Source organism: Aulostomus chinensis, chromosome 18 (assembly GCF_037954235.1).
Source record: "Aulostomus chinensis isolate RoL2024-O1b breed Wild chromosome 18, RoL_Achi_v1.0, whole genome shotgun sequence".
NCBI lineage: Eukaryota > Metazoa > Chordata > Actinopteri > Syngnathiformes > Aulostomidae > Aulostomus > Aulostomus chinensis.
In genome coordinates, this window is record NC_141337.1 from 8,450,278 (window position 1) to 8,464,416 (window position 14,139).

The 14,139-nt window shown below is 43.6% G+C and overlaps 1 protein-coding gene across 8 annotated transcripts in view; it reads left to right on the forward strand.

Moving 5' to 3' along the window:
* The window catches only part of adgrl1a (adhesion G protein-coupled receptor L1a), a 142,927-nt gene that overhangs the window by 107,525 nt on the left and 21,263 nt on the right, over positions 1-14,139 (forward strand). For all 8 annotated transcript variants that reach the window (XM_086186329.1, XM_086186335.1, XM_086186333.1 and 5 more), the window contains 7 exons: positions 7,101-7,308; positions 7,504-7,768; positions 8,864-9,191; positions 10,719-11,012; positions 12,257-12,360; positions 13,509-13,694; positions 13,879-13,917. In XM_086186329.1, the coding sequence (XP_086042455.1) occupies positions 7,101-7,308; positions 7,504-7,768; positions 8,864-9,191; positions 10,719-11,012; positions 12,257-12,360; positions 13,509-13,694; positions 13,879-13,917 (1,424 nt within the window). The remainder of the gene's footprint in view (positions 1-7,100; positions 7,309-7,503; positions 7,769-8,863; positions 9,192-10,718; positions 11,013-12,256; positions 12,361-13,508; positions 13,695-13,878; positions 13,918-14,139) is intronic.

The following is a 14,139-nucleotide window of genomic DNA, read 5'->3' on the forward strand; positions in this document are numbered from 1 at the left end:
CAGCCTGTAGCCTCTGCAGACGGGTCCTGACCAACTTTCCTGTCACTCAGTGTCAGCTTCACTCTGAGGGAGATAAGGTTTTGCTTTCAATGGACGCTATCTCGAGCTGGTGCCAGCTTTTGGTCTCAGTGAAGGGTATTCTCTGGGGTGAATGTTTGGGTTGATAAAAGTGCCAGTTTGACACATGCCTCTTCTACTGTCTGAATAGTGTGTTCATTGTTTGAGAGTTTGTGTGTGTCCTAAGGGTGTATCTGTGTGTATGTGTGTGTTGTGTCTGCGCATGGCTGTTTGTACTGTATTGTGTTTTTACTCCAATGACTTGACCCCTTGTAGTTTAAAAGGAAGCGGAAACACAATGGGAGCCCCTCCCTTGTTCCTTATTTCTCTCTTCTCCTTCTCTATCACTCTGTCACTCCTCAGCAGATTAACTCACTCTTAATTCTCATTTCACAGGAAATAACCTATTTATTCTCTCGTACTCCACCTCTATCTTGCTCTCTCCCTCTGTCACTCTCGTTCTCTTGCTCTCTCTCTCTGTCTCGCTATCTTTCTCCCTCTGTCTCGCCCTCTTTTTTTGCATACGCAGAACACGCTCACATCCTTCTTCACGCTTTCTTCTCTCCTTCTGTCACTTGTCACTCTGGACTGTGCACATGCATGCCTTCTTGCTCTCTCTACACACACACACACACACACACACACACTGCACAGACACACCCACACACTGTACAGACACACCCACGCACACACACAAACACACACATACACACAAATACACACACACACACACATAAACTCACACAGTAAGACACACCTACGCACACTAATGGGCTGATGAATGCATATCAGCATAGCATCAGGAGAACTCTAAAAGCCCATTAACTTTCCAGCATGGAACATGGTGTAGCAGGCCGTGCTGCATTCTGCCCCCTGCTGCCTGCATGCTATACCTGCCAGTAACAGGTGTGGGATTCAATTAGAGCAGCATGCTCTCAGCAGTCAGTCCTATGAACAGGCCATGACTGTAGCCTGGGCAAAGGCAAAGGCCAGCAGAGACCTCAGATTAAAGAAAAACACACTGAGAAATTTTGCTTCAGAACAGCAGACAACTGTTTTCTGGTGAGTTTAAAAAAACAAAACGTAGCTTTTCCTGTTGCAGAGGCAAAAGCAGCCTCTACTGTTAAATGGATATTAATAAGTTGCTGTGGCAAAGGTGCTACACTATTCTAGTGGGTGAGAGGAGAGACCTGGAGTTAGTTTAGGCATTAAAAAGGTCTTGATTTGGGTTTCTTGCACATTATTGCCACTTCTCGCAAGTGATCCTACTCCGTTCATCCAATATCCTTTTCTTACAGCTCTTAGGTGCACATGCAGGTTTATTAAACTCAGGTAAACCTGCTTAAAATAGCTGATTTACTCCTGACCAGTTGCCTTACTGTTTTATTTTTTTCTGCTGCGTCACATGCAATATCGCAAGTTTGATTCAGTATGAGAAAGCAGAATGGAGGGCACTGACGGTACTATGGTTGGTACTATTTTATATATTTTACTCAAACTTAATGCAGATTTAATAATTTTAGAGCTTCAATGCAGACAGTTTGAGTTTGTGGGCAAGATGACAAAATGCTACCAGTGACAGTGGGCCACAAATCATCCTGTTCACCCAGGTTTTTCATTTACAACAATTTATGTAGGAGCCTACTACAGGGTTATTTGACCCAATATTGTATAGCCATTAAACTCTTTCCCATTTCAGACAAAAGGCAGATGTTAGCAGGTGTTAGTGGGCACTTTGCTACTGGAACAGCCTGACGTTAGTTCAAAAGCAAGCGTTTGTGGATGTAAAATATGAATGAAAGACCCTCCTCTCTCCCTAGCAGAGCCAGCATACCATCAAAATGATCTTAAAGCTGATATTTGAAGGCAAACTAGTTTCATAGTATTGCTTTAAATCATCTTTGCTATACATCAACAAAGTTCTGCTATCACATCAAACATGAACACACCATGAAGTGCAGAAGAAAAGCAAAAGGAAAAGGCTAAATTTAGCTCAAAGCTGTCAGTGCTCACTTTTAATTACCAGTCCATCAGAAATTACTGCTTCTCACTAATGGGAGATATTCTTTTCAGCAAAATTCTGGCACTTTCATCATTTCATACTGCAGCCGCATATTGACAAGTAACAGCTGACCTGTGCCTGGGAAAGGGATTATGGAGATAAATAGTCAATTATTACAGCACTATTTCCCCATATGTGTGGCAGTAATTGGCATGCAAGAGTATGATAGCTACAGCCTGGGTTTTAATCCCTGATAAGGTAAGTTTCATTAGCCATCTGGCTAGTTTTTAGGGTAAAGAAGTGTTCTGTCTGTGCTGCCTGGTGACTTCAGTGGGCTGATGGTGAAAACAAGATTTCCATTCGCACTCAAACAGGAATTAATCTATTAATCTAACTATCTCGCATAATTCCAGATGGCTCTTCCTCAAGCTAACCTGCTCTAGCCAGACTAGGATAATACTTAATCTCAAGATTTACGCCTAATACTTAATGCCTATTACCTAATACCTTATTCATAGTGTGGTCATAATAGCCTCTTGCACTGTAAGACTCTACTGTGAGGGTTTGGTTGCGCTGGCCTCCTGCTGCTACAATCACCCTTCACAGTTAGAGAGAGAGAGAGAGAGAGAGAGAGAGAGAGGCAAAGCAAAGGAGAAGCAGAAAGAGACGGTAAACAGGAAGGCAGCCGCGAAGGCTGGGGTGCACAGGTCAGAGTTAATGAAGCCCCCTAGGCAGGGTTTGTAGGGTGTGAAGCGTGGCCACTGTGTCTGTTTGGCTAGGGAGTGTGTGTGTGTTTGTGTGTGTGTTTCTGCTTGGCCTGTGTGTACAGCATAGAGACTGTTGATGAGCCCCTTTGACACCAGGCCCACCCAACAACCAGGTCATTAGACTAAACCGAGGCTCGCTGATCGTCAATCAGCAGGGTTCCTACTGGAGGGTAGGGAAGATAAAGGAACACGAGGGAGGCAGGCAGAGGATGACAGACTCTTAGTCTTTGCTGCTCCCAGTGTTATTGTGATGATGAGCCCAACAGCATACAGACTGCTACCAATTTAGGACAGGGCTGGAAGGTTAGGTGCAATAGTGAGGAGAATCACATTGTATTTTAAGGATGACACTGTGGCGGCCATGATGTATTGTGAGTAAATTTTATTGCAGACCTCATCAACTGTGGAGCAGTGAGAGATTGTTGTGCATTCTTCCCCTCCAGCCTGTGTACTATTGCCAATTGCCTCCTTCCATGCAAACTCAGGATGCAATTTTAAACATTTAGCAACTTAAAGGCCCATCCACTCTGAGACAGATAACGATAATGATGTGAGCATCCACGCTGATGAACAATAACAGTCTGTAAACAGTGGCACCAAGCACGCACGCCATCCTCCAGCTGTGTCAACAGCATCTCTGTCCTCCCCTCAGCGCTGGAAGATGTGGACAGCACAACCACTGTAATGCACAGTTATGACGCCGCTACTTTTCTACCGTTGTCTTATTCTTATTTCTACTTGCTGTGACAGCATGTGGATGGTACTGGTTATATCTTGTGTCATCATGGTTCTACTGGAGCTAGTACTACCTCTACTCATACTACTTTACCATGGAGACATCACATTTTTTTATCCCAAAACCTTGCAGGTGTGTGTGGAATAAGATGAAAGATAAGTTGCGTTTATTCGTTTGTGTATATTGCACAGAATATACACTTATAATGCCATAATTGTACAAGTTATCATTATGCTCATCTTTCTCAGTGTGGACGGCCCTTTAATCTGGATATGATCTCTGCTTGAAGCAATGTAAATTCACTCGATGAGTCTCTACTAATTGATAATACCAGTAAAGACAACGCCAGCAATTATACCACAGTGTTAATATCACTTCATACTGAGTTTTATTACACCATGGTGTCATTTCTTCTCGTCTTCTCTCCTCTACGAGCCTCTTTAGAAACAAATTCTATCTACTCTCATCAGACATCGACTTTCCATCTATTCACTCAACATATTTGGAAGCTTTAATGTTGATATTTGTAGACGAAGCTTTAACAGCTGTTGTGTGTCATTCAGTTGAATACTATCTGATTTGCCCTCATTACATTAACAAGATTACAAATTCATTATGTTTTGTATGTTCTTCTATACGAGTATTATTACTCATGAATCAAATTCAATAGAGCCCACATAGATTTGCTTCCCAATGTACTTCATGACATGAGTTTCTCTGTAGAGATGCATTGGGCAGCAGATGCATTGTACGCTTGCGTGAAGGTTAATACTTAATTTTGTATTAGGCCATCCTTTTTGTGAGTGCAGCAAAGATGCTTGCATGTTTGTGCGCCTTTGTCCTTTATTCTACCTTGAGGCTGAGTGTTCCTGGCTTTGTTTATGGGTCACCTACATGCAGAGTCCGTCCACTGAGTTCTGCATGCTGTTTATTTCTCTATTTACAGTAGCATTCTCGTTTTGAGGCAGTGTCCTATTTTTATTAGTTTATGTTTTTCCTTTAGCTTATAGCTTTCTGCTCTGATAAAACGTCACCCTGAGGATTTTCTGACTTTTTTTTTTGTGGTGTAATGGATTGATAAAGATGTCATTTGATTGTGGAGTGAGAGAGTTGGCATAGTTGTTAGTCAAGAAATTCATTGTTCAGCTGTCTGAAAGTGCCGGCTTTAACCATTGCTCTGAACACTATTTTGCATATTTCAGTCACCCACATTCGTGTTTGCAAAGCAAACACCTCAGGCGTCCCGGCTTTCAAGCAAGCATTTTGGTTCGACGATGGAGCATGACAAGTCTCCTCCCTGTGAAAACTCTGTTTGTTTATGCCTGAGCTTGATTAGATTCCTGTTTGGCTGCCAGTCTCAATCCCTTTTGGACCCCCTCAGACAGAACAGGCTAATTCCTAAGTGGCCCAGCACTACACATCACCGGCCACTATCAACAACAGCATGACAGACAGCAAAAAGTGAAAGCTGTTTCACCCAAAGCCAGAAGTAACTCTATTTCCACTATTTCTCTATTATGATTCTCCTCCTGCCCCAGACTCCATGCAATATTCAAGAGAGTTTGAGCCTAGACTGATCCATCACTCTTACAGTCACTGTGTAACAGTCTATCTATGCGTGCTGCTGTGTGCATGCATGGCGTGGGTTATCCTGTGATGTGTGTGTGTGTGTGTGTGTATGTGTGTGCGTGCATCTGTGTCCAGATACCCCTGCAGTGTCCAATTAGTTCAGAGATGTGTTCAATCATGAGGTGACCAGCAGGTGTCTGGTTCTGTTGCAACCTCAAGCCAGAGAGCCACATAAATAAACTGGCAGAGAAGACTGTGGGGACTCCTCAGCTGGTTTGTGCCTCTGCTGTCCCCCCCACCCCACCTCTGTGGATGGTGCTCCTGTGATGTCAGAGGGGTGAGAATGCCAGCAGCTTTCCTCATAGATCACCTGACATGTTTGGTGGTATCAGGGCACAGTGTCTGTCAGGTGGGGACACACTGCCTCAGCCAGCCAATTTACACCAGTCCCAGAGGATGACCTCCACCTGTCTGCCGTAGATTTCCTGTGTGTGTGTGTTGTGTGTGTGTGTGTGTTTGTGTGTGTTGAGTGTATGAAGTGAATCTGAAGTTTTCTATGTGTGTGTCTATGTGTATATCCTGAAATAATTGTCTGTGCCAGTATTTGTTTTGTCCTTGTATTTGTGTGCGTATGACTTGAGCCACTTTCAAGTACACAAATCAGACTTTAGTGCAGTTAATTGGGGACAGCATGTGCAATTGAGGACAAAATCAGTGTGCCCAATTGGTAAAACACACATTTTTGGATCAGTGGTTAAGGTTAGTGTTGAGAAATTAAAGTTAACCCGACGACTGGGCGGTTGAAATAGGGTACTAAAGGCAATGCATGGGCCAACGCACTTCATCAGCAGTTCTAATCCCATATCACCTCTGGGACGTGCATATGTAACTCGATAATTGTCCTGTCAACGGCCCTAATGGAGTCATAAAAGTACTGACTTTACGGAAAATATAAGAATATCACCACAAAATCTTGTGAACCCACACAAAGCAGTGGGTCTGTCTTCTCTCCTTCTGTGGTTTAGTCATTGTTTCATCTAGAACAATGGCCACAGAAGTATTCTACCTTGTGCTGACATTTATTTTATTTCTGCGGGCATCCCGTATCATAGCAACAAAAGTGGCACAGCTTAACAAATGCTCTCAAATGCTCTCAGCTGTGTGCTTTCAGAGGGGGGTCCTGGATAAAAGAATCCTTTGGTGGACACAAGTTGTTATTAGAGTTAGGATAAGAGTCCAGGAAATAAATACAGGTCTATGTAAATACCCCAATAGTGACTCAACTAAATGTGTGTGTGTTTGTGTGTGGATGTGTGTGGGTGAGTTGCAATTATAGAGCAAAGAGAGGCCTGGCCAACCTCACATCTTTACCCCAGAATGATTTTCATTTTTGGACACATTACTCTTGACTGAGAGCCAAATTTGAGTCCTAATAAAACAAGCTCCACAATTACTGTTTTTCCACCTAGTAGCAGAGCTGAGAAGCAGGGGCCTTTGAAATAAAATTGCACAATCAAATAAAAAGTAGGCCAAGATAAATTAGATTAGAGACTACAACCAAGCTGCCGCGGCAGCCAGAACTCTCCCATTTATCATATCTAGACGCTCTCCGACCACAATGCTGATGTTCCACAAATGAGCTTTTATATGTTCCTTCATTTTAAATCTGATAATGTACCTCACCTCATCCCCCCTCCCTCCCTCCCCCTCTTGTCCATTCTCCTCTTATTCTTTGTCTCCTTTTCAGTTCTCAACTTAGTTTTTATCACTTTGCATCTTTCTTCTCTCTGCTCCATGTCTTTCTCTCCTGGTCAATATACCATGGTCTTTGGCCTTTTCCCCATTTCCACGCCCCCTCCCCTTCCACTTCCATGATATCTAAATGTTTTACAGTACTTTGCTTTCATTTTCTTCCTCTTTTTCCTTCTTCTTCTTCCTCTCTGCTTCCAACAACCCACCTGTGCTCCAGTCTTTGTGTGTCCGGGGACACTGCTGCGGGTGCAGGCGCCCAGCTCTTTGCAGGAGGCAGAGCACCAGGCGGGTGCGTGGTGTAAGGACCCGCTGCAGTCTGGGGACCGTCTGTACGTCATGCCCTGGACCCCCTATCGCACTGACATGCTGTATGAGTATGCCTCCTGGGAGGACTTCAAACAGAACCGAGCCACCACCACCTACAAGTGAGGGCGCCTCCCACTGTCCTGGATGATCAAATAGCAACTGCTGCTATATTGATTTATTGGCTTTAGATGTGGATCTAGATGTTGATAGCAGAATCCTCCCACTGTGGTGTCAGTTTGCTCACTGTGAAGCCATCTTGTAGGACTGTGTCCCACTGAGGTGAAGAACCGACTTGTTCTCTTCTCTTTCAACAGGTTGCCCAACAGAGTTGACGGCACGGGCTTTGTGGTGTATGACGGCGCAGTGTTTTACAACAAAGAACGCACAAGGAACATAGTCAAGTATGACCTGAGGACACGTATCAAGAGCGGCGAGGCCATTATCACAAACGCTAACTACCATGACACCTCGCCCTACCGCTGGGGAGGGAAGTCAGACATTGACCTGGCCGTGGATGAGAACGGCCTCTGGGTGATCTATGCAACGGAGGCCAACAACGGACGCCTGGTGGTCAGCCAGGTGGGAGAGCAGCACTGCACAGAAGGGGATGAAGGGGAGATTATAAATCCAGGATAGGATTATACGGAAATCTCATTTGACAATTGGCAAAAGGATATACGTCCCACACGAGTCATACTCACTGTTAAGATTGCACACGTTAGATATTGTTGAGCAAGAAAAGGAGGACGAAGGTTAAAGGCCTATTTTCAAATCCTTGTTTATCCAGATTGTCGAAAGAAGCTGAATATATTTTATTTCGCAGCCGCACAACAACCAGTATCATTTCATGACTTACTGTCTAAAAATATGGCATTGTGTTGTTGTCGTCTCATTTTTATATCAGCAGTTTACACCATCTGCACTCTAAAATCCTATTACTTTGCACTGCTCACCTGAAAAAAATCCCAACATGATCCCTCGCTGTGAACTTGTCAATGTTAACAGCTGAATTCTAGTTGCTTCTTTGTTTTCTAACAAACAATACCGAAGTCAGGCAGCAAGTTTTCACATAAACTGAGTTTGCTGTTCAGAAAGACGATCTCAATTTATTATCCCTATCTTTGACCTCTCTCGGAAATTATATTTCAAACTCTTTGAATAAAACTATCCATCAAGAAACAGATCGCTTTCATCATCAAGAAATTGTTTGTTTTCTGCAGTGTTTCTTTTGCAGCGTTTCTTATCCAGAGTGCAGCAAAGTCATGGATGTCTCCATTATACATCCAGTTTGAAAGGACATTTGCATAAAAGCAAAGGAATGTATCTCTTATACATCCAGAGTAAAGGCTTTAATGGCTTTTTGAATTCCACAGCATTTATATTTTCCCTCTTGAACCTATCTGTCTAACAAACATCAGTTAGTACATACCTATATTATGAAGAGTATACTGTCTGCTGTGCTTTAAGTTCAGCTTTTTCACCTCTGATCCTCTCCTAACTATGCATAAAGAGGGTACTCAGCAGAGTCTTTACAGGCTGAAAATCAAAATGATATAAAAAAAAATTCTAATCAAATTGCACGCAGACTTTGAGACTTCTATGTGACATTAGAGTGTTTGATGAAGTACAGCAAGATGAGTGAAGTATAATTGAGTCTTTCTTTTATGCTCACAGGTGAATCCTTACACCCTGCGCTTTGAGGGCACCTGGGAGACCAGCTTCGACAAGAGAATGGCGTCCAACGCTTTCATGGCATGCGGCGTGCTTTACGCAGTGCGATCCGTCTACCAGGACGATGACAGCGAAGCAGGAGGCGACCTGGTGATGTACGCCTACAATACCAATCACGCCCGTGAGGAGCCTGTCAACATTCCTTTCCCAAACCCTTATCAGTACATCTCCTCTGTGGACTACAACCCCCGAGACAACCAGCTGTATGTGTGGAACAACTACAATGTCCTGCGCTACCCGCTGGAGTTCGGACCACCAGATCCCACCACAGGTAGCGTGCTACTCCTCAACCTAGATGGAAGCTTTTATTTTCATTCCACTTCATCAGTGTCTGTTCTTCGACTACATTTGGTGATCATGTCTTTTTTTTTGTGTGTGTTACTAGAAGAGCAGTTCATATTCAACCAGCACCATTTAAGTTTGGAGGTGCAACAAACAGAGTAGGAGGGTTAACCACGTCGTTGCTCCTCGACGCCATGCATGGATTTCACACACATAAAATCTGTTTGAAAAGAATTACCTGAAATCCACGTGATGGCCAGCACTGATACATGAGATTATTTTTGGATTCATTTATTGAAAATTTTTTTATATATATATATATATAAATTACTCAACTATTTTGGACTTGTAAATTGGGGGTGAGCAGTAGGTAAAACATACCTCCACAGCATTGAGGTTGGAGCTGAGGTAATGCTCTTACATCTTACAAGGAAGGGTTAATATGAGACTAATTGGTAATGTGGTATTATTTGCAACTTTGAACTGGCGTCATTCATGGTGAGAATAAGCAAGATGACACTCAGTGACACCTGACAAAGCGGTAAAGACCAGCGGATACCTCAGGTATTAACACTTGACACTGAAAATAAAATAAATCTAATGCCCTTGATCCAGAATATTGTGAATAGAAAAGCATTTTATTCATTATATCAGATATAGAATTAAAAGTGAAATTAAACATATAATTCACTTGCAATTTCAGGCAATGGTTTAAGTAGCTCAAGTGATGTTATGTGACATTTATATGTCTCAGACACCAAATTATTGTATATCAATCCTCAAGATAGAAACCTCTCAGGTACCACTGCTACACCACTTCTTATAAACTTTGCTGCGTCATGGATAATGAAAAAGTCACTCTGAAATGATAAGGGGGGCGGATGAAACGAGAACACCGCATCGCATTCTGGCAGTCCATCAATATGAAAGGGAGGTTTGGATGTACTGTATATCTGAGAAGCATAAAGTTTTGTTATATTGTAGCCCAGAGAGAGAGAGAGAAAGAGATACAGAGACGGTGCGGGCGGGCAGGCGAGCGGGAGGGCGGCAGCACAGTTGCAAGCTGACTTTGATCAGTTAGCATTTTGTAGTTGTGATGCGGCACTTTTATCTTCACATTAGGTTGGGTTGTTAGTGATGGTGACTTCTCTGATACATTTGATCAATTATTTACTTCTCTCTGACTTTGTGATGATGCTTTCGCTCCATATCCTCCCCTGCTCCCTCTGCTCCCTCTGGAAACAGCTTTGAGGGGCTCAGAAAAGTATTTGTAACCCCAATTATTGTCAGGCTAAGTTTGAAACCTTTATTCTTTATCCTTGTTTGAACCACTTGAAAAGACATCATATATTCACATGCATCTGTCCTTCACTCTTGATCTCTTTTGAAGGTTTTTTTTTCTTTGTCCGGTCCCTTGAATCCTTTACATCCTTATTAAATGTCTCTCACTCTCTATCTCCTTTGAGGCCTCTAACTCTGTCCTCTCTTCTCTCTGGGTTGCTCTCGGTTACATCAGGCCCCCTGACCACCACCCAAGTGACCACCACTCTTCCAGCCAGGCAGTTCACCTCCAGTGCCAGCCCTTCCACCGCACGCCCCCTGGCACCCACATCACGCCCAATTGGAGCCATCAACAAACATCCTGATCTTCGACCCATCACAGCCACTGTGCCCGTCACCCGCCGTCCACCCCACTCCCCTCAAGGCCCAGAGCCCCATGTGTGTGAGACAAAGATGGTCCGAGGTATCCAGTGGCCCACCACGCAGAGAGGGGAAACCGTAGACCGCCCGTGTCCCAAAGGATCTCTAGGTGAGCAAATGAAACAAACAACACATGTTTCAAGAGCTCTCGTGCTGGATGTGAACATGTGCCCATGTGATCAGCATGTTTTTGCTCTCATCCCCCACTGTTGTCGTCTTCTATTTCTGCCTCGGTCCCACCAGCAGGCACAATCCCCGGGAGGACTCCCAGATGAAACCCTGTCCTCCATAAATGAAAGTCTCCTCTCCTGCAGAAACAGAGCTGATTGAAAGTGGCGAATAATGAAATGAAAGCTTAGACAACAGAGGCTTCATCTCCTTTCTTGCTATGTTCTATACCTCTAAACATGCTGCCATGGAATGGTGCTCTAGTCATGGGGAGAAAATAAAAAGGCATTTTCCTCCATCTCCCTCTCCCTTTGCTGTATGTTTCTGTAGAAATGGCAGTAGCATTAAATTAGCAGCTGGTTTAATTGCCACATCTTGGCAAAGCTCTCAAGCTCAATCTGTATTTGTTGGAGGAGAGTATAGAGAAGAGCAGGAAAAAAATAAGTGGGGGAGAGCGAGAGGGAGAGAGAAAAAAGGGAATTAAATGCAGCGCCACATTTGCTCTGATCCTTCTACAACTGCGAACCTCGCTGCATTGTCTCTGAAGTCTCCTCCGTTCTGCCTCTATCTCTCTCTGTGGTCTCTTCTCTCCGTCGTGTCTTTGTGGCATGACGTCGGTTATTTGTGTTAGCAGCAGCACATAGTCCCTCCTCTGGCTTTATCCTAGAGTGGTGTCCTTTCTGTGAACCCTCACAACTAAACAGAAAAAAAGCAAAGCTGGAAACGACAGCTAGTGGAAGGTGCTTCCCTTCACATGTTTTTTATGTGTCAGTGGGGGATCATGCCTTTAGAGTGTGTGTGTGCGCGCGCGTGTGTGTGTCTGCTTTTGTTCCTTTTAAAACATTGCTCTCACCACCGTTGCTCCAGTGTTGTCCTTTTCTTCCCCTTCTTTTTTTCTCACTTTCTCGCTGCCCTTCACTCTGGTTTTATTAACCTTTTCCACTTTTGACCCATTTTTCCTCAGACTTTTTACTCTTTCTTCCATTTCATCTTCAAGCACTTTAAGTATGGAATTTTTAAAATTTGTTCGATTTTCTTTTAGTGAAAAAAAAAAATCTATGAGCCTTTTTTTTTTTCCTTTGGTGCTTGTCCCTCTACTCCTTACTTCTCCTTACTTGCAGATGCCTAACACTTATTATCTTTCCATTACTCCTCCCCTCTTCGTCTCCTTCTGCTCATCTTCAGGCATCGCTTCGTTCCAGTGCTTGGCTGAGCAGGTCATGTGGAACCCGCGGGGTCCTGACCTGAGTAACTGCACCTCCCCATGGGTCAGCCAGGTGGCCCAGAAGGTGAGACCTGGGGCTGTTCTTCCTGGACAGGGGTCTATCCCCTTTCTTTGCCCCAGTGCCCTGACCATCCTCCCTGTCCACCTGCACACATATTAGCATATCTCAAAGGCTGTCCTGATTAAAATATTCAACTTCATTACAAGGCATCTGCTCTTAATACTTAATTAACTCTCTTTTTTTCACTAATATACTTTAATTATAGCTAGGTTCAATTATTTTTAAAAATCAGGCTTAGGGCTTCACGACTTGCTCTCCAATCCCCCCCCCCCCACACACACACACACACTCACACACCCTTACAGCTGTGCAGTGATACATCTCTGTCTCTAGATGATGCAGAATGATTTCAACTCTAGCTGTCATTTAAATTACCAGCCCACGTCACTCTGTGGTAATTTAACTATTCCTGCTCTTGGCAGCAGTAGGTTTTTGTAGCTCAAACAAATGCAGCTACATTTCTGCTGGATAAAAATCTGATTATTTAGCTGCATCTAGCTTTGTTGTGTGTGTGTGTGTGTGTGTGTGTGTGTGTGTGTGTGTGTGTGTGTGTGTGTATGCGTGCGCGTGCGTGCCTTTGTGCGTAGCTGGGAGGATATGTAGCATCACACTGAAAAGTTACATGGTGTGAATAATCCATTATACCTTCTCATTTGGTAAAAATCAATTGCAATTGGAATGTGGTAGCGAAGGGTGTGATTTGTAAGTGAAACAGAAACTCCACTATGCATTCAAGGTTTATTTACAATGATGGGAGAGATGTTGATACCCTTTTTTTTCTCCAGACTTTTTATTCTGAATTTTTATTCTGGTACCATCTGAGATTTTTTAATTTAAAACGTTTATTGCGAGCTACATGGATCTTCAATCTTGAACATCAACCTGACACGTGTGTCCAGTTGTCATGGTGATGATAAACAATGACACAAAGCAAGAAGCGAGCCCTTGCAATAGTGGCTTTAGTACACATTGAAAACACTGAGCAAAAGTGATAAACTAGAGAATCACGTAAAGCCGGATTTTGTTTAAAAGGCCCAAAAATTACAAATCACAATTTATCTCAGTTTACAGTCTTTACAGGTATCCTCTGTCCATCAGTTAGAGTGAGCAAAGGCATGTTTTATGATCACATCCTGTGTGTTTTTGTTCAGATTAAGAGTGGTGAGAATGCGGCTAATATAGCCGGTGAGTTGGTGAACCACACGCGAGGTCGTATCCAGGCCGGAGATGTCAGCTCGTCCGTGCGACTGATTGAGCAGCTTCTGGACATCCTGGATGCTCAGCTGCAGGCGCTGAGACCTGGAACCAAAGAGTCGGCTGCACGCAACTACAACAAGGTAGACGCAAGTGAAAACACACACATTATGTTTAATTGAAGCATTAGAAAAGAGCGCTGAGGTTAATACAAATTTGCCCCTTCAGCTGATATGTAAGTGAGGTTTTAATTTACATTTCTTTTTTTTGGGGGGGGGGGGGTTGTTTAGTTTTTTTCATTCCCGGCTTTGTTTTTTTCCCTTCCAGCTCCAGAAGCGAGAGCGGACATGCCGAGCCTACATCCAGGTAGCTTTTCTCTTTTATCTCCCTGCTTTCAGTGCCTGCGGAGTAGGGCCGCTCTGTCTCAGAAAAGTGAGGGAAGATAAATCCTTGAGTAGAGCGGGTTTGTGGATGAGATTCTTGTGGCTCTGTGCTCTGTATTATGATGTATATGGCTTTCGGGAATAATCACACAGAATTCCTGGTTTGTGCTGAAGAGAAGCATGTTTGGGTGTTGCTGCAGGTACA